Source organism: Cricetulus griseus, chromosome 6, assembly GCF_003668045.3.
Source record: "Cricetulus griseus strain 17A/GY chromosome 6, alternate assembly CriGri-PICRH-1.0, whole genome shotgun sequence".
Taxonomy (NCBI): Eukaryota; Metazoa; Chordata; class Mammalia; order Rodentia; family Cricetidae; genus Cricetulus; species Cricetulus griseus.
In genome coordinates, this window is record NC_048599.1 from 143110868 (window position 1) to 143131090 (window position 20223).

At 53.2% G+C, this 20223-nt stretch overlaps 1 protein-coding gene across 1 annotated transcript in view; it reads left to right on the forward strand.

The window, feature by feature from the left end:
* The window catches only part of LOC100758433 (hemicentin-2), a 147775-nt gene that overhangs the window by 66526 nt on the left and 61026 nt on the right, over positions 1 to 20223 (forward strand). Inside the window, exons 25-44 of the mRNA XM_027423879.2 lie at positions 361 to 447; positions 2169 to 2363; positions 3528 to 3658; positions 3900 to 4047; positions 4717 to 4843; positions 5432 to 5586; positions 7366 to 7644; positions 9116 to 9394; positions 9787 to 9895; positions 10053 to 10222; positions 11374 to 11528; positions 11908 to 12004; positions 12512 to 12607; positions 13537 to 13713; positions 15654 to 15811; positions 16927 to 17050; positions 17557 to 17732; positions 18331 to 18427; positions 18570 to 18689; positions 19610 to 19771. Coding sequence (XP_027279680.1) covers positions 361 to 447; positions 2169 to 2363; positions 3528 to 3658; positions 3900 to 4047; positions 4717 to 4843; positions 5432 to 5586; positions 7366 to 7644; positions 9116 to 9394; positions 9787 to 9895; positions 10053 to 10222; positions 11374 to 11528; positions 11908 to 12004; positions 12512 to 12607; positions 13537 to 13713; positions 15654 to 15811; positions 16927 to 17050; positions 17557 to 17732; positions 18331 to 18427; positions 18570 to 18689; positions 19610 to 19771 — 3042 coding nt within the window. The remainder of the gene's footprint in view (positions 1 to 360; positions 448 to 2168; positions 2364 to 3527; positions 3659 to 3899; positions 4048 to 4716; positions 4844 to 5431; positions 5587 to 7365; positions 7645 to 9115; positions 9395 to 9786; positions 9896 to 10052; positions 10223 to 11373; positions 11529 to 11907; positions 12005 to 12511; positions 12608 to 13536; positions 13714 to 15653; positions 15812 to 16926; positions 17051 to 17556; positions 17733 to 18330; positions 18428 to 18569; positions 18690 to 19609; positions 19772 to 20223) is intronic.

Sequence of the window (20223 nt, forward strand, 5' to 3'; positions counted from 1 at the left end):
AGATGACCTGTGGCCTGTGACCCTAGGGCCCTTGTGCAAAGTCCCTGTGGGACCACGGTCAGTGATCAGCTGTCTGACTCTCTCATTTACCACCTGCAAGGTGGTCCAGTAATAAGCAAGGCCACAGAATATTCTGGATCAATACTAGCATTTTCACTGTTGGGAACTTGAAGCAAGATGCTGTTGGAAGGATACTAACAGGACCCTATTATACCTCTTGTGTTTGAGGCACAGGCCCAGCCTCTGATGCTGGCCAAGATTGGGGATTGGGGTTCTGGGAGGAGACCCCCTCCTCCTAGCTCATACTAGAAGGGAATACAAGACCTGAGGGTTATGGACATGTCTTGCTACCTCCCACAGAGCCACCACACTGGGGGGCCGACGAGACCAAGGGCCTGCTAGAGCGAGTGGCTGGAGAGAATGCCAGTCTGCCATGCCCTGCCCAAGGTGAGGCTGAGCCCAGTGTGGGGCTAGGAAAGCAAGGACTGGCCTGGGTTCCAGGAGCTTGATTATATGGTGACTTCATTGGGTTATGGTGGTTATGGAATCACACTGACAATTCTATGGGAAAGATTTTGCCATTCGTTTCTTTTTATTAGGGTTATCCAGTCCCAGAGAGGTTAAGCAATTTGCATAATGACACACAGCCAGTGTGTGACTCAGTAAGGTCTTCCTATGAATCCCCATAGTCTTCAGTGTCTAGGAAAGTGACAGCTGGGACTAAGGGCAGCTCTTGGATCCTTTTCAATTAAGACTGTGGGGTTACCATATTTCCCCAAAGTTTCCCATAGTAGTTGCAAGCAAGCCAGCCTTTTCTGGGTTTGCTTTGGGATGGTAAAATGGTTGAGGGTCTAGCTTTCCACCTCAGGATTGGGGTCCAGGCAAAGTCTGGTGGGAGCTCATTAGTCCCTCAGAGTGTCACTGCTGTTAGGTCTCAAGGCAGGGGGTATGAGTTGTAGCTCCCAGACCCATGCCTGGCACTCAAGAAGGGAAATATGTTCCACAACACGCTCCAAAGACCTCGCTGCCCCAGTGACCCACCTTCTGGGGCTTGAATGTGGCTGGTTGGTCAGTGTTCCCACAGGCTGAGAATATGAGGGACAAGAGATTGGTAAAGAAGCCAGGAGGAGCCTGAACATCCCCTGGCTTCAGCAGCAGGGCATCTGGGAGATCTCTGAACAGCACTAAGGAGGCAGGCAGGACTCAGGAGCTGGAGCCCAAGTGGGAGCTGGAAGCCTTGATCATAGTGCCACCTAGTGATTCACTCTAGAAACAGCAGGCAGGAACACAACCATGGGCAAGCCACCAAATCTGGCCTGCTTGCTATCTTCAATCTGTCCCACAGTGTGGTCCACACATAGCTCTCTCACATTCATTCTTGAACCATCAGAGCCAGACTTCAGCATCAGCATCCCCTCTCAAGGCCCTTCTGTAATGCATCCTCCCTGGCAGGTCCACCCCAGGCTGTATTCGGTCCTTTCCCCAAGGGTGGACAGCAATGGGCTCTGGGTCTGAGTGCTAAAGGGCACAGCACCAGAGCCTGGCACAAGGAAGCCCTTGGGATACTCAAGGATATCATCACCTTTCCCCCATGACTGGGGTGGCCGGATTGTGGCTGTCCCAAATTTGGTCGTGCTATGAGGGACAGGACAGACAGAGTCAACATCTCCCATGGCCTGCCCAGCTCCAGCAGCACAGTGCAGCATGCTGATCACAGCAGGGTTGTTCATTCCCATGGTACCTACTATGTGTGAGCTGTGCTGGTGACTTGGGCACAGAAGGGAACAATGAAGACCCTGATCCTCAAGGGAAAAGACATTGAGCAATAAAAGCTAATTGACAGGAGTGTTCTGTGGAATATTTGAAAGTCAGCTGGTGGGGAGAGGAGAACTCAGGGCTGGCGGTAGATATATGGGAAGGATACCTGGGCCTCCCTGAGAATCAGAAAATGGGTTTGTCCATGTACCTATGGATGCTCGATATTGTGTGGGGACAGGGACAAATGCTGCTGATCTGAGAGAGCTCCTCCTGACCTGGAGGTGACACAGAGCCTGAGACCACCCACCATGAAGGTCAGCAACATGTGTAGAGGGTCACATGAGGGGACAGTACTGGCATGAAGGGGCAGTGTCCAATATCTTGCCTGATGATTCCGCATACCTTGCCAGGGACACCAAAGCCACAAGTCACGTGGCGGAGGGGCCCATCCTCGGAGCCCCTGAGTGGCCGGGCAGACGTGGCGGTGCTGGATGAAGGGTCACTGTTCCTGTCCTCAGTCTCTCTTGCAGACAGTGGAGAGTACGAGTGCCAGGCCACCAATGAGGTGGGCTCTGCATCCCGGAGAGCCAAGCTGGTGGTCTATGGTAAGCTGAGGCCTTAGAGATGGAGGCTGGGGACAGGCTTGTATCTACCTCCCTCATGGAGACCCAAAATGATGCCTGGGCCTCAGAGCCCAAAAGATTCTTACAAAAGAGACTATGAACACCTGGTCTCCACCTCCCAGTGGCCAGGAAGGACTAGGGTTTGAGGGTATTGCACAGGACAACCCATTTCACCAGGTACATCCACAGGGACAGTAGAGGCTTCTGAGATGAGTCAGCAGGTCAAGATCTGAGGTGACAGCTCAGTCAGTAAAGCGTTTGCTGTGCAACCATGACCTGAATTTGACCTAGATTCATTTGGCATAGAATCTGTGTGAAATGCTGTGCACTGCAGTGTGCACCTATTTTGGGGAAAGATATGAGGTGCCTGGGAACTGACCAGACAGTCTACCCATTGTTGCATGCTCCTAATCCCAGGGAGTGATCCCAGGGAGTGATACCTCAGGTGGGTAGCACCTGAGGAATGACGTCCCTGGTGGTTCTCTGGCCTTCACACACACACAGTTAATAAATAAAATAACCATGCATGATAGTGTGCAGAGCTCCAGTCTACCCCATGAGCTGAGGCTTGTGTACCATCCGTTACCAGCAACAAGAACTCCTACTCCTGCAGCCAAGGAGCCCAGTGCAGAGATGGGGGCTTCCCATTAGCTGGGTCTCCATGAGGACAGAATGGGCTGGGAGTGCTCCCTGCTGCTGCTGGGATGAGCTGGATCTCTCAGTCTGAACAGTATTCCCAGCCACCTTGTGCCCCCAGTTTGCCATAGAACGGCTTCCCTGAGAGGTTGGCTATAGACACACCTGAGCCGAGTCTCACTCAGGCCTCCAGGTGTGACACCTGGTTGCAGGTAGAACTGGCTGTGTCCAGGGATCCCACCTCCCAGATTGGGTGTCAGTATCTGTTCTCAGTGGGGGAGGGGCTGTGCTGGTCCCTGGGCAAAGCTGTTGTGACCACGTGAGATGTGTGGTACCCTCATGGTCAGATCAGGGACCAACATAGATGAAAGTAGGTGGGTCTTCTGGGGTGTCAGTGACAGGCTGATGACAGGCCTGAGGACTGGGGATGGAGCAGGATATGGGTGGCCTGTCCTAGCTGACAAGCCTGGACAAAGTGGGACTCTCTTTTGCTTCTCCTTGCTCCCCAAGTGCCCCCCAGCATCCGGGAAGAGGGGCGCGTGACCAATGTGTCCGGATTGGCTGGGCAGCCTCTGACGCTGGAGTGTGACACAAACGGCTTTCCAGCCCCCGAGATGGTGTGGCTGAAGGACTGGCAGCTGGTGGGTGTCTCTGGGGAAGGCTGGGATGGGGGATGTTTCTGTGTGTTCCCAGGTGGCATAGGGATGTGACATGTCTTCGGGGGAATGCCCTGGTTCAGGGCCAGGGGAACTGTGGTCCTGAGAGGACCTCCTTAGTGTCCTCTTGGATTGAGAACTCTCTGGGCTCTGGTCACCAACCATCTCCACCAGCCTTCTGTTCCCTCATTGGTCATACTTACTCCCTCTGGCCTCTTGTCCTTAGATCCCAGAGGCAGGTGACTATCGCCTCCTGGATGGTGCCCGGTCCCTCCACTTCCCCAGGATCCAGGAGAGTGACTCTGGCCTCTATACTTGCCGGGCTGAGAACCAGGCCGGAAGTGCCCAGAGGGACTTCAATCTTGCCGTGTTCAGTGAGTGAGGACCATGTCCCTAACTCCCAAGCGTGTGTCAGCAGAAAGCAAGGGTCACAGAGGGACCATCACAGACCTAGACCCTATCCTCAGGAGCCTACAAAGCATACCCCAAGGGGCAGTCACATGGTTAACTGACTTCTGGGTACTCTTAGCTGCTGAAAAATCTGACAAAAGCAATTTAAGGGTTGAAGGGCTTACCTGGGCCCACAGTTCAAAGGTACCGTCCTCCACAATGATGGGGGCATCACAGCAGTGGGAGCTCGAGGTGGCTGGTTGTCACATCCACAGTCAGGAAGCAGGGAGAGATGAATGTTGGTACGGAGCTTACGCTCTCCTTTTTATGCGGCCCGGGACCCCAGCCTGTGGGAGGTGGTACTCCTCACACTTAGGCTGTGTCTTCCTACCTCAGTTAGCCCAGTCAGAAGGTCCCTCACAGACACAGTCAGAGACTTGTTTCCAGATCTCTGAGTTCTAAATCTCATCGCACATGGTGCTTGCTACACAGTGGCAGTCCAGGCTGCTGCTAACTCAGGGGAAGGGCTTGTCCGGCAATGTCTGGGGAGCCTCTCAGGAGGGTAGGCTGTGCAGGCCCCTAGGAAAAGGTCCTCTGGTCAGCCGGGGTATGGAGTCTGAGCCTTTCCCCCTTTACCTCCCTTCCATTGCCAGTCCCTCCTTCCTTGCTGGGAGCCGGAACGGCTCAGGAGGTACTGGGCCTGGCTGGTGCTGATGTGGAATTGGAATGTCAGACCTCAGGGGTCCCCACACCCCAAGTGGAGTGGACCAAGGATGGACAGTGAGTGATCCTCTCAAAGGATTGTGTGGGGCTGGGGGGTGGGAGCTAGGAAGCCTGAGAATGTCCAATGGGTGTGGTGTGTGCTACCTAGCACTGGGTGGAGGGCAGCGTTGGTGTCTCTCACCCCTGGGTAATTCCCAGGAGAGCCTATTCTCACTCTGGTAACATCTTCCCTTGGCTCTGTTAACTCTTTAACTTTTCTAATTCTGGGGATCAGAGGCCCATGGAAAAACTGCATAGTGCACAATTAACTACTTAACTGCAGCTATTGACTCCACAGCACTATGCTGCTGAGACCACAATCTACCTCCAGAATATTCTACCATCTCCCAAACCTGAAAATTCCTATGAGCAGAGTCAGCCGAAGCACGGCCTTGCAGACTGGCTCCTTCGTTTAGCAGAGTGTTTTGGAGCCAATGTCAGAAACTCGCTTCTTTTTAGGGCTGAATAGTAATTCACAGAATGGGAGGCCCACATACTGTTCATCCTCTCATGGGCATCCAGGGAGTGCCATTCTTATCATAAGCTATAGTCCCTTTGAGCAGCTGCCCCAGCGACACCCTGGCTTGATCAATGGCTTCTCTCCAGGCCCATCCTTCCAGGGAACCCTCACACGCTGCTCCAGGAGGATGGTCAGGTGCTCAGAATTATCAGCAGTCACCTGGGTGACGAAGGGCGGTACCAGTGTGTGGCCTTCAGCCCAGCAGGCCAGCAGGCGAAGGACTTTCAGCTCAGCATCCACTGTGAGTTCAGTCCCTCCCGGGGTCCCAGCTGCTCCAGGAGCCATCTTCCCTGCTTTGGGCACATGGCCCCACATTTCCCCAAACTACCACTTCACACTCTACTTCTAGTATGTGTTGGATGTGATTTGTTTGGTTTTCCCTTTATATCAGTTACTCTTGTTTACATGGGAATGATAATAAGGCAATTAAGTATTTCAAGTATAAGTAGGAAGCCAGCGTCAGCTGTATTCATGGAAGGAACAGGAAAAACTGGCACACCCAGGGCCTGGGGAATGGCTCAGTGGGGAATCCCTTCCCTGGCATGTAGGAAGCCCTGGGTACTACAGAACAGCACCAACAAACACATCCCAAGATGTGTAGCTACATCCCCGGTAGCTAAGCAGTGGGCACTTAGCTTACATCCATGCCCTGAGCTAACAGCAGGAGTTGAGGACTTGGGGAGAAAGTTCAGTTGGTAAATCCCCAGTACTCATGTACAAATCTAGACATGGTGGTCACATGCCTGTGCTGTCCAGAACGGTCACCTCATCTGGACAGTCACTGGGGAGCACTGGGGAGCACTGGGGAGCACTGGGGAGCACTGAGGAGCACTGGGGAGCACTGGGGAGCACTGGGGAGGCTAAGACTCTTGGGGCTCTCTGGCCAGCTCGTCTAGCTGAACTGATGAGTTCCAGACTCACAAAAAATAAGGGTCAGAGTCCACTGAATGGAGACACCAGATATCAACCTCTGAACTTTGTGTGTGTGTGCCCACATGCACATGCTCACACCCATTTGAGTGTGAGTGTGTGTGTGTGAGTGTGTGTGAGTGTGAGTGTGTGTGAGTGTGTGTGTGAGTGTGAGTGGAGTGTGTGTGAGTGTGTGTGTGTGTGAGTGTGAGTGTGTGAGAGTGTGTGTGTGTGAGTGTGTGTGTGTGTGTGTGAGTGTGTGTGTGTGTGTGTGTGTGAGTGTGTGTGTGTGTGTGTGTGTGAGTGTGTGTGTGTGAGAGTGTGTGTGTGAGAGTGTGTGTGTGAGAGTGTGTGTGTGTGTGAGTGTGTGTGAGAGTGTGTGAGTGTGTGTGAGAGTGTGTGTGTGTGAGTGTGTGTGAGTGTGAGTGTGTGTGTGAGAGAGTGTTGTGAGTGTGTGTGTGTGTGAGTGTGTGTGAGAGAGTGTGTGTGTGTGTGTGAGTGTGTGTGTGTGTGTGTGTGTGAGAGTGTGTGTGTGCGCGTGCTACACCGCCACATCCCCATACCCAAGTAAACAAAATCAATTTAAAAATGAGAGTTCAGTAGAAAGGGACAGCAGGCTAGTGACATAGTGGCCTCAGATGGAGACTTTTCTCACTGCCATCAGGGGACAGAGTTAGGAGGGGTTCTGGGAGGCAGGGTGATGTTACACTGTATCCATATGCCTTGGCTATCATCCTGGGTACCAGTTGTGAGTGTCCTGCCCTAGGGGAAGCCCTGATCAAGTTCCTCCACAGATGGGGACCCCGAGGCCCAGAGAGGGAACAGGACCTACCCCAGGTCATACAGTGAGTTAGAGGCACTGTGGGCTCCAGAGCCCAAGCCTGTGGCCCCTCTCCCCACCTGCACCATCCCTACCCAAAGTGACTGGGCTTGCTTCCCACACTGGCATGTCCCTGAACTGGCCTCTTCTGTGTGTACCAAACCCTTCCCTATCCCTCATGCCTGCCAGTCCTTACAGTAGAAGCCTGTGATGTGTGCATGCTGTTCAAGGGACCAGGGACTGACTCAATCAATTTGTGACCATCCTCATGTTCTCCCTGTCCCCACCCAGCACCTCCCACTATCTGGGGCTCTAATGAGACAGGTGAGGTGACCGTCCTGGCGGGCCACACAGCACAGCTCCTATGTGAGGCCCGAGGAATGCCAATCCCTGACATCATCTGGCACAAGGATGGGACCCTGCTGACCCCCAGCTCGGAAGTGGTTTACAGCAAGGGTGGCCGACTGCTACAGCTGGCCAAGGCCCAGCTCTCCGATGCTGGCCTCTATACGTGCCAGGCCAGCAACCCTGCAGGGATTACCAAGAAGTCCACAAGGCTGGAGGTTTATGGTGAGCATCCAGGGGGCTTGCAGCAGTGGGCAGCTGGTGTGGGCAGTGTGAGGTGACCTCTGCTGTCTCTGAAGGTCAGTGTGGGGTGGCCACTTTGAGTGTTCAAAGGCAAATGGAGTGATTGAGGGACAGGGTTCATTTCTGCCTGCTGCCTTTTATTTCCTGCGCAGATGGGGAAACTGAGGGCTAGAGGCAGCACTCAGGTGGGAATCCATGCAGAGTATAGCTCCCGCTAGAGGACTGTGAGAGCCCCCTTCCCATCAAACCAGGGTGGCATGAAGATCCCGCTTTAACTGTGTGTAGCTTAGGACTTAGAACGAGAACCAGGACCTGTGGCTGATACGCAATAGAACAAGCTGCCAAAAACATTTGTCCTCTTGTGTTCCCATGGGATGAAGAAGCTCTCTCAGTTCGTACTCGGGGACTCACGGGCCCTGTCCCTCCCTGGGAGGGTCTGATGTCACGTCTATGAATGGGCAATCCTGAAAAGTGGGCTCAGAAAAAATGGGGAGCCCTTGCTTGATGGTGTTGACACACACCTTTAATCCTACCACTCGGGAGGCAGAGGCAGGTGGATCTCTGTGAGTTCAAAGCCAGCCTGGTCTCCAGAGTGAGTTCCAGGACAGCCAAGGCTATTAAACAGAGAAACCCTGTCTAGGGGCGGGGGAAGAAAAGGAAAATAAGAAAAGAAAAACGGGAGCACTCTTAAAAAAGAATGAGGGTGGGCCTGGGTCAGGCAGAGCAGGGTGCTCTGGGGAGTCGGGGAACAGCCTGAGGGTCAGTCAGCAGGAAGAGTGAAGAGTCGGCAAGGAAGCTCTGACCACGTAGGTGCAAAGGGCTTTGGTGGTGGAGGAGGGGGTGACTGAGGAAAGGGTGGGCCACTGCAGTGCCTGCCACCAGGGACTCCCATGAGGCTCTGATGCCTCTGGAGTAGAATGAAAACTGCATGTCACTGGACCTTCTCCAAGAACCTTCGGGCCCTAAGAAGGTTTGAAGCATCTTGGGTCCCAGTTCATGATGGCACAGGCTTACCTGGTGATGATTCTATCAGCTCTACAACTCCTGAGGCACACCCCCACACACAACACACCCCTCGGGCGAGGCTGAAATGAGCTCTGAGTGTCAGCAGTCCCCAAATCATACCGTCTTAGCCTTAGCCATCTGTCATCTCACTCTAGGGGTGAGGAGACTTCCAAAGGCAGTGGCCTAGTCCAGAGTCCTGGAGACCCATCTGTTCATAGACAGGCTGGTGTTCTGGTGACAAGCTTTCTGGATGGTAGTGGGAGCAGAGGAGATACAACTAGGGGCTGGAAGGAGCCTCCAGGAACTGAGAGACGAGGCTCTTCTGACAGGGTCTGAGAGAGAGGAGCTGGCTAGAAGAGACTGGGTCTGAGCAAGGCTCAGCTAACAATGAAGCTGGGGAGCATAGCTACCACTGTTGATCCCTGAGACGGCCCTGTCTCTTCCTTAGTTTCACCTACCATCGAGGGTGCTGATGGAGGGCCGTACCTGGTGCAGGCTGTGGCTGGGAGGCCTGTGGCACTGGAGTGTGTGGCCAGAGGCTATCCACCCCCTACCATCTCCTGGCAGCATGAAGGCTTGCCACTGGTGGACAGCAACGGGACATGGCTGGAGGCAGGCGGTACCCTGCAGCTGGAGAACCCAGGAGAGGCATCCGGTGGTCTCTACAGCTGTGTGGCCAGCAGCCCTGCTGGAGAGGCTGTGCTGCAGTACTCAGTGGAGGTGCAGGGTGAGCCAGCTGTGGATAGGACTCCTCCCATGCCCACTCCATGCTTATCCCCAGAGGAGGTGGAGGGTGACAGAATGGGCATGTTCCAGGGCCTGTCTGAGACCTGAAGCTACCTTCCCAGGCGTGACTCTCTGTGGCCCTCTGTGACATAAGACAGAGAGCAGACTATAAGGCAGACAGGACCTCCAGGCCCTTAATCTATCTGAGGACTGACATGAAAGAAATGGTCTCTGGGGAAGCCATAGAGAGCTCTCTTGTGGTCTTTAGTGGCCCTGGGAGCTTCCCGGGGGAGCATTTGAGGGGAGACTAGAAGGCTGTGGTAAGACTGGGACCTTGGGAGCACTTAATGACAGGATGAGCGCCAACCATCTAACAGCATGTCCTGCCCACAGTACCCCCACAGCTGCTGGTAGCTGAAGGCATGGGCCAGGTGACTGCCATCGTGGGACAGCCTCTGGATCTTCCATGCCAGGCATCAGGCTCTCCGGTGCCTACCATCCAGTATGTATAGAACTGGCCGGAGTGGGGACAGGCAGAATGTGGGTTGCAGTGAAGGGAGGGTGACAAGGAAGCCATTCCTACTCCTAAGGATGTAAATATAGTCATGAAGCCATGGAAAGGAGGCTTCAAGGTGACTTGACCCCCCTCTACCTATCAGGTGGCTACAGAATGGCCGCCCAGCAGAGGAGCTGGATGGAGTTCAGCTGGCCTCACAGGGAACTATATTGCGCATCGCCCAGGTGGAGCTGGACCACTCGGGCCTCTTTGCTTGCCAGGCCACCAATGAGGCAGGGACGTCCGGGGCTGAGGTGGAGGTCTCTGTGCATGGTGAGCGGGTCCCTGGAGTGGGAATCTGGAGCGGTGGGCAACCTGAAATGATGGGATAGTGGAGCTGGAAGCCACGGCAGGCCTGGGAATGACATGGGACATGTCTCCTTTGTGTAGACTTCTAGGCTGGACTTCCCAAAGACATGGTGGGAGATGCTTGTCTCAGCTGCTTGTCATACTTGTCATCTGTCCTGTCTAACTTCCCCGGGGACTTCCAGCCTCCTGCCTCCACTCACTCTCCTTCTGATAAGCACATCTAACTTCACTTAAATCTGTAATAAGCGCACTGATTGCCTCCAAGTTTGCTTCCTCCCTCTTTGTTTTTCAGGTCTGCCCTTTCTTCCGGGTAGAAGCCTTCTTGATTCCACCACATTTCATCCTCACTGTTCAGTCTCTCATGGCTACTGCCTGCCACCCCTCTTCTCTGGAGTGGCTTGTGTAACTGTCCTTCTCTATACCAGCTCTGTGACCTCCAAAATGGCAGCATAGTGGTCTCCTTTATTCTATGTGGGGCCTATAGTGGGTTCTGGTCATAGAATGGACACTAAACACCCTTATGGACACATATGGTTAGGTGGTTTGTTGAATAGAATGGATAACCGGATGGATGGCTGATTGGACTACGGATAGTCAGTTAGGTGGGTGGGGTGGCAAGATGGATGGATGGATAGTTTAGTTGGTGATGCATGAGCTAAATGGATGGGGAGGTGGATGAGTGGGTGAGTAGGGAGATGGATGGATGGACAGGAAGGTGAATGGATGGGTAGATGAATGGGTATGTGGATGGATGTACCAATGGATGTGTGGATGGATAGATGAATGGATGGAAGGGTGGGGGATATGTAGATAGATGGATGTGTGGATGGGTGAATATATGGATGGATGGATGGATAGATGGATGGATGGATGGGTAAACAAATCTGTGGATGCATGGATTGGGCGAACTTTTGAAGGGATAGCACTGTTCTGTTGGCTCTCCGTGGGGAGTCCCTTCCCTTACCTAGGTGTCTGAGGAGCAATGGTTCTAGAAGCCACTCCTTTGGCCAGCCCTTCAAAGCTACACTGTTACTTGTAGCCGTTTAGGAAATGACTGGGTGCCCACCACAGGCCTCTTGAGCCTGACTCGGGCTCTCTCCATCTCTCCTACCTAGAGCTTCCATCAGTGCACATTATCGGGGGTGAGAACCTCACAGCCCCTTTCCTGCAGCCTGTAACCCTCCAGTGTGTAGGTACTGGAGTGCCTACCCCGAGCCTCCGCTGGTGGAAGGATGGTGTGGCCATGGCAACCTCTGGGGGCAGACTTCAGGTACAGTTAGAGACCCAGGGCTGGCTGTCTGACAGCACTCTGTAGAGGTCCTGGAGACCCTGAGCAGAGTCTTCGCAGATGGGTAGAACAACAGAGCCCCCTCTGCATGTGTGCACTGAGCAGGCCCTTGAGTGCTATGCCTGGGAATGGAGGGGTCCCTTAGCCCATTCCATGCCCCGGAAGCTTAACTACCAGAGGAAAAAAAGACAGAGATGGCATCTTGGGGAAGAGAGGAGTCCAGGAAAGTGGGTGCTGGGCCCACGGCTCACGTGCGATGCTCACCCCTGCCTGAGGGGCCATTCCCACATCCTGCCCTCTCTGACTGTGGCCTGGCCCTGGACTCTGTGGCTTCCTCTCATCCCAGACCTTTCTCTCCCAGATCGAGAAGGCAGACCTGAGAGATGAAGGAGTCTATACGTGTGTGGCCACCAACCTGGCAGGGGAGAGCAAGAAGGATGTAACACTAAGGGTTCTGGGTGAGAACTACAGCTTGATTGGGGTCCAAAGCCTAGCGTGACTGGTGACACCTCAAGGGACCTTGGTACTGGGAGTGGAAGTTTTAGATTCACAGCTGTGCACTTAACCTTGCAAAGGGAGGACAATGCTGAGATGAAGCAGTAGCTGGTGGTCACTTTGCTCCCTTGCTGGCTGGATTCATGTTTGGGGGTTCATATGTGTCCCTGGAATTGTGGACAAGCCCTGCCTGGCTACACCAAGGCTGCCTAAGGTTCCAGCTTCTGCTGTGCCAGCTCTGGCTCCCCCATAAGTCTGGGTTCTAGGGCCTAGGAACCCTGTGTGACCTCAATGAAGATCTCATACCCCCTGCTCCGGGCCTTTTCTAAGGACAAGCTCCCTGGTCCTTGGATGTGAGGCTTGTCACCAGAACTCTTTAGGAGAAGTGAGGAAAGACATAAGAATGGCTGGGATTGGAGCTGCCCAGAGCCCACACCCTCCAAGAGTGGTTTCTCCTTGTGACTCCCTAGTTCCCCCCAACATTGAGCCAGGCCCAGTCAACAAGGCAGTTCTGGAGAATGCCTCAGTGACCTTGGAGTGTCTGGCTTCAGGTGTGCCCTCTCCAGGTAAGACCCCCTCCCCTTTGCCAGAAGTTGCCTCTTGCCAGTCCCATTTCCCTGTGGAAGGGAGCTGCAAGTGCCCAGAACTTTTTATGAAGGTCAGGAACAAACCTGTCAGAGTTCTGTTCTAGCATCCTGGGCTGGTCCAGGCTGTGGAGGAAGAATAGGATCCCCTCCACTGGTCCTCCCAGATCAGCATGGAGGAAAATAACGGGGCATGTGGGTGACTCATATGAGTGCCACAGGCTAGGGTGGGACTCATTCATATTTCAGGCAGGATGCCCATTTCCTGTCCCCTCATGAGTTAGAAACAGTCACTTGCATTGGGTGGGTGAGCCCAGGAAGTGATTATCTCCTGTGGAGTCCCTGGGTAGGTGTGGTGGGCCCTAGATAGGGGTAAAGAAGCCCAGGGTGCAGTGTTCCATCCTTGTCGTCTATACCAGTGGTTCTCAGCCTGTGGGTCATGACCTTTCACAGGCTCACATATCAGATATCCTGTATGTCAGATACTTATGATTCATAACAGTAGCAAAATTACAGTTATGAAGTAGCAATGAATATAATTTTATGGTTGGGGTCATCACAGCATGAGGAGCTGTATTAATGGGTCTCAGCATTAGGAAGGTTGAAAACCACTGCTCTATCTATGCTCTCCTGGGTAAGGTGTTGGCCAAGAGGAAAGAGAAGAGGGCTTGGCTGACTTTGTCTCTTCCTTACTCTGACTGACTAGCCTCCACCCTGGTGCTTCCTGATGGCCCCTGGTCTTGTCTCCTGTGGTGTTGCTCTGTTCTGCCCTAGTCCCCCCTCCTAAGAACACTGATTTTTGTCTCCAGCATTGGAAGACATGTGTGCTCACTCTGGAAGTTTCTCTGGATGTCCCTACAGCGAACCGTCAACAGCTGATAGGATGCTTGCATATGTCTTTTCTCTGCCAGATGTCTCCTGGTTCAAGGGCCACCAGCCTATCTCTGCCCAGAGAGGGGTGACAGTATCAGCTGATGGGAGAGTTCTTCATATTGCTCGAGCCCAGCTTTCTGATGCAGGGAGCTACCGCTGTGTGGCGACCAATGTGGTGGGCAGTACAGGGCTTCAGTATGGCCTACGGGTCAATGGTGAGTGGTCAGGAATGTAGGGCCTTTTCCAAAATGCTTGTATTTTTGCCCATTTGTCTAGCCTTCTGTCTCTTGTCTATTTGTTTTTCAACTTATCTACCTATTCATTCATCTTGGTTTTTCAGGACAGGGTTTCTGTGTGTAACAGTCCTGCCTGGTCCTACAGCCATTTAGTCCCAAATAAACACACAGAAGCTTATATTAATTATAAACTGTCTGGCCTATTGCTCAGGCTTATCACTAACAAGCTCTTACAACAATGTTTAGCCACGTGGCTTGGTACCTTTTCTCAATAAGGCATTTCATCTTTCTTCCTCTATGTCTGGCTGGCAACTCTTTCTTTCCAGAATTCTCCTAGTCTGGTAGCCCTGCCTATGCTCCCTGACTGACTCCTGGCCAATCAGCATTTTGTTAAACCAATACAAGTGACAAGTCTTTACAGTGTACAAGAGCATTATCGCATATCACCATCCCACATCTATACATCCATCCATCCACCCACCTGTCATTCACACACATATCCTTACATTTACACTCACCTATGTTTACATGCGTTCACCCATATATCTACCCATCTACCATATACTTTTCCATCCACTCATTTATTTACTGTCTACACCATCCACCCACTTAGGTATCCATCCATTTACCACACATCCACCCATCTACCCACCCACCCATCTACCCACCATCCATCTACCCATTGAACCATCATTCACCCATCTACCCATCCACTCCTACATCCATTCATTCATCTACCTACCCATTCACTAGCCAGCAAGCCAGCCTCTCTCGTTCATTCATATAAACAATTAATTGCCCATTCATTGATCCGGCCATCCATTATTCCAAACTTTGGTCCATCCATTTACCCAGCCATCCAGTCTTCTAACTATGTATACAAATATCTGCCCATCCATCTTTGATGCAATATCTATCCATCCAATCCTGTGCCCAATAGATCATTCATCTATTCCCCCATCTAAGCTACAGAGAGGGAGGAAAGGAGGCTGGATTTTGAGTGAATTTCCCTGGGGCCATGTAAACAAATATTAATACATCCCACATAAAGCCCCAACAGCAGACCAAAGGAATGATTTCACCCAAGTCCAGGGTGGGGAAACAATGAGTTTATTGGACTTGCTTACAGGAGCATGGGTGAGGGGTTTCTCACAGAAGTATGGATGACCCCCAAACAAGGATATCAACAAAAGCCCCGTATCAGTATCTCAGAGGTTGCATATGGTCCCCCTTATGCCAGTCTCCCACCTCCGATACCACCTTTAGCATCCTCTAGCACCTCCAGAGACCATGTGCAGCTGGAGGGGGGAGAGCAGCCTTTCCCACCTTCTCCTGTGAGGGAACCCCCAGAAGGCCCAATCGTCTTAAACAGGAAGTTGCAGCTGCTCTGGTGAAGATGGTAACGGTCATGGCATGCATGGAGGCCAACATTGCCCAACACTGGGCATATCTGGAGCATACAAACTAAGAGGGAGATCGGGGTGATAATGGTGGCCAACTAGAGCTGGACCACTTGGGTCTCATGGGCCATGAGAGAGAATAGCTTTTATCCTGAAAGCCTCCTGGATACGGTGGGAACTTTAACCGTGGTTTTTCCAGGGTGACAGTGTTACATCTGAGACCTGAGTGAGGAGGACCTTCAGCTCTTGCTTCCCATACAATCCCCATGAACCCAAGGCCTGAGTTCAAGTGTGGTGTTTGCCACATTCTAGCCGATTAGCCTTGGGCGGGCAACCTCCCCTCTCTGAGCCTCAGTTTCTCCTGGCGTGTTGACACAATGTCTATGGCACACCTGCCTGGGTTGGGATGCTGCACCCGTGCTTTTGTTTGTGACCTGTGTTCCTGAAGGTACACCACCCTGAGTCACCTGAAGTGGGGCTCAGCTCTGTCCCTTGCTTTCCTGCCACCCATCTTTGCAGTGCCACCCCGAATCACCCTGCCACCCAGCCTGCTGGGTCCAGTACTACTTGGTACACCCTTCCGTCTAACCTGTAATGCCACTGGCACCCCCAGTCCTACGCTGATATGGCTGAAGGATGGAAACCCTGTGTCCCCTGAAGGGACTCCTGGCCTCAAGGTCAGTAGCACTGGGTGGCCCCTGAGCAACCTCCTGCTGGCAGTAGAGGTCAGGCCCTGGGAGCCTAGGGTGAGAGAGAGGCAGAATCCCTGCTCACTGAGATATGCTATCTGCTACCAATGCCAGCCAAATATGTAGCCTAGAGTGTTTTGCAGCCACACTGAAATGAGGAAAAATGTAGCTAGCTATGATGGTGCATGCCCAAACCCCCAGAACTCAAGAGGCTGAGGCAAGCCCTGTCTTCAAGGCCAAGTCGATCAACATAGTAAGTTCCAGGCCATCAGTCTGTCTAATCTTCCCTCAAAGAGAACTAATGAAAAGGGCTGGGGATGTAGCAGTCGGTAGAGCCCTTGCCCAGCATGCAGGAAGCCCTGGCCCCCCTCCCTAGCACCATATAAATTAGGCATACCACCATACACCTGGAGTCACAGCACTCAGGAGGTAGAACTAGGAGGATCAACGTTATTCTCTGATATGTGAAAAGTTCAAGATCAGCCTGGACTATATGTGATATTCCCTCAGAAAGAAAAAAAAAGTAAATCAATTTTTGTCTCATTTCTGAAACAGTGTCTCACTATGTAACCCTGGCTGTCCTGGCACCCATTATGTAGTATGTAGACCAGACTGGCCTTGAACTCACAGAGATCTGCTTGTCTCTGCTCCCCTAATGCTGGTATTAATGTGCTATACCTAATGCATGACAAAGGCAAACCAATTTTTGTATTATCAAATCCAGTACCAAAACAGGTTCTTTTTGTTATGTGACCAGTGTAAAAAAAAAAATCACTCATGAGACAACCCATACTCTTGTTTTCACACCAATTCTGATATTCTCAGGTTTGATATTCTCCTGAGGTCTCCTGGCTTCACGTGGCAAGCAGCCACTGGGGTGCGCAAAATGGGTCCAAGTGGTTTTTCTAGAGGCAGATAAAACTGCCACCAGCCAGTGGGGTCTTGAGGTTCAGGGGTAGAGTTTATGGCTCCCCTGCCTTGGAGGACCCCCAGGCGTCTGGAACAGGATTCAAGTGGGTGTGGTACCAGGCTTGCTTGTCAGGGCAGGTACTGTCCCTGTAGTAGGAGCTGCATTTGATGTGGACCTCCCTCTGTGGGCACAGATCTTCCCTGGAGGCCAAGTCCTCACTGTGGCCAGTGCCCACACTTCTGATGCGGGTAGCTACTCCTGTGTAGCGGTGAATGCTGTGGGCGAGGATCGTAGGGAAATCGTCCTGCAAGTTCACAGTGAGTTTCTAGCCTGGAGATATGGGGCCATTATTATAGGCCAGCCGTTCCGAGAAGCTGGGATTGAGGGGATGTCCCCAGTCATGTGCCCGCTCAGGGCAGGGGAGCAGATGGAAGAAATGGGAGTTACCACCTGACCTGTGGTCACCATTAGATACTAGAGACCTGTCCTGGGGCATGAGTGTCCCTGTGGGTGGGCATGTGGCAGGCAGGTGGCCATGCACTGCCAGGAGCACTGTGGTTAGGGCAAGGGGCAAGAAGCATGAAACCACAGGGTTGGGGCAATATGCAGAGTCACGAAGGGAGCCCAGGGGGTTGGGGCTCAGCAGGTCAAGGCACTTGCCACCAAGCCTGTAAAGACCAAGGTGGTGGGACTATGCTGGATGTGACTCTTGTCCCCTGGAGTTTGCCCCTGGCTGTGGGAATTGGCTAGGCCACCTCAATTGTGGCCTTTCCTGGTGTCCCACCACTCGTCTTAGAGGTTCCTTTTCTGTCTGCACCCACAGTGCCCCCCAGCATCCTTGGAGAAGAGCTGAACGTGTCTGTGGTGGTCAATGAGTCGGTGGCACTGGAGTGCCAGAGTCATGCTATGCCACGCCCTGTGCTTAGATGGCAGAAGGATGGGAGACCCCTGGAGCCTCACCCTGGCATCCGTCTCTCTGCAGACAAAGCCTTGTTGGAGGTGTGCAGCTGTGCAGCTGACTGCCTGAGGGCTCTGGCTGAGTGGGGCAGGGCTCATAGGCGTCCCATGTCCCTATGTGACCAATGATCACCCACCAGGACAGAGCCCTCAGAGTCTCCCTCAGAACCTCAGCATAGGCTGGCTGCCCCTCCTTGCCCTACCCTCTCCACCTTGTGACATGACCATTTCCATCTCCAAGAAGCTCCCTTTGATCTCCTCCCCTTTCCCATCGTTCTTCAAAGCCACAGTGCGGCCTCACTGCCCCGGGTCAGAGTCTGACCCCAAGATGATAGACCCCTTACCCATCATCCTGCACTCCCCACGTTCTCTTCTGGTGGATTCTGTTGGGCTTCCTGGACTGTGGGAGTGGATGAAGGGCTGGGGTGGGACTGGCTCACCATGTGCCCAGACCTGGCAGATCTGGGCTGATTTAGAGGAGCCAGGAGGGTGACTTCTAGGAACCTCTTGGTATCACAGGCAGGGAGCTGCTGTCACAGCTTCACATTGAGATCGGGGCTCAATGAGGTCACATGACATGATGGCAGGGACACAGTCCATCTTGCTTGACTCACTGACAGCTGCCTTTGCTCTTGGCCAGGTGGACCGAGCACAGATGTGGGACGCAGGCCACTATACCTGTGAGGCTCTGAACCAGGCAGGCCGCTCCGAGAAACACTTCAACTTGAACGTCTGGGGTGAGGCTCTCCAGGTCCCTTCCACAGGGCTGGCCTTCAGATCCCAGGAAGAAGGGATACCCATCTGGGCCCCAGGATACAACCCTCCCTGCCCCTCCCTTCCATTCCCAGCCCCCCTCAAGTCCTGTCTGCTCTGAACCAGTTCCTCCAGCGTTCCCCTCAAAGGAGCCGTACACTCTGACCGTGAGTGAGGGGCAGACCGCCAGACTGTCATGCGACTGCCAGGGCGTTCCGTTCCCCAAGATCTCATGGAGGAAAGACGGTAGGATAGCTGCCCTCACCTCACCCAGCACCCCTCACCCAGTGCCCCTCACCCAGCATGCCTCAGTGAGGTCATGGGTTCTCAGACCTTAAATGGGGACCAGCTGGCTACAGAGGGCAGCTTTCTGTTACCCCTCTACTCTGTCCCCATCTGCAGACCCCTTCTAGCAGGTTGTTCTTCAGGCCCCAAATCCCTGTCACTTCTGCCAGGACCACCCTTCCCCAAGCCCTGGCTAGTCAGGGCCTCCCCGCATGACTATCTGTCTGTCCTGTTCTGTCAGTCCATGAGCCGTACGACACAGTTTGGGCCACTGCTGCATTCAAAGTCCAGAGCTTAGTGCAGGGTTCCCCTTAACCCACATATGGAAAGCAGATCGGACAGGGTTTTTCCTGGGACCTGGGAAGACAGCAAAATGAACCAAGTCCTACCCTCACCTGGGTGGTCAGATGACAAACAGAAAGTGAGGAAGCGACTCTGGGCCTTAGGGAGTAAGTTACAAAGGAAAAAGACCCGTGTGGCCAGGATTTGGAATTTTAAAGTATGTGGCTGGGATGTTTGCCCCAAGATGAGGGATAACCCTGAGGATACAGCAAAGGGAAGCAGAGGCCTTGGTAGGTGCAGAGACCCTGGGGCGGGAACAAGCCAAGCATACTTGTGTGACAGCAAAAGGGTTCAGTAGTGGGAAATGGTCCATAGAGTGATGGGGACTGAACTGGGGGTCATTGCAGGGTAGGTCATGCTCAGAAGTCCAAAGTTGGGAGTATGGTGGCTCAGAGAGATGCCAGGATCCAGGGAAGGCTTCCTGGAGGAGGTGTCATATACGGGGCACCTAGAGGATGGAGTTAGTGGTTGGGAGGATCACTGTTCCTCATGAAAGAACCTCAGGTCCCAGGGTCAGAACCCTTTTCTCGTTGCGCCAGGTCAGCCCCTGCCTGGGGAGAGGGATGGCCTGGAACAGGTGTTGGCAGTAGGGAGGCTGCTGTACCTGGGACAGGCTCGGTCATCCCAGGAGGGGACATACATCTGTGAATGCAGCAATGCAGCTGGGACCAGCAGCCAGGAGCAACAGCTGGAAGTTCTGGGTGAGCCCTGCCAGAGCTGGGGAGCATGTACATGATGAATGGATAGAGCTGACATCTAGACTACACAAGGGTGGGAACAGCAAGGCTGGGCACTTTCTTGCCCTTCTAGTCTAGATTCTCAACTCCCAACTTGTGTGCAAGGGGGAGACAGCAGGACCTGTGTGCCTCCATGGCCTAGCAGGCGAAAGCAAGCCTTGACAGGGTTGAGAATTAGTGCACACAAAGCTCGTGTAGAGCCCACACTGGTGACATGAACCCTGCTGGAGAGATAGCTTGGCAGTTATAGTGCTTGCCATGCAAGCAAGAGAACTGTAGTTTGGATCCCAGAGCCCATGTAAATGGCAGGTAGGCACAGCAGTCCACTTGGGCCCTAGCCTTGGAAGGCAGAGACGGGATCCTCAGAGTGAGCTGGCTGGTAAGATTAGCTATGTCGGTGAGCTTTGTGTTTGAGA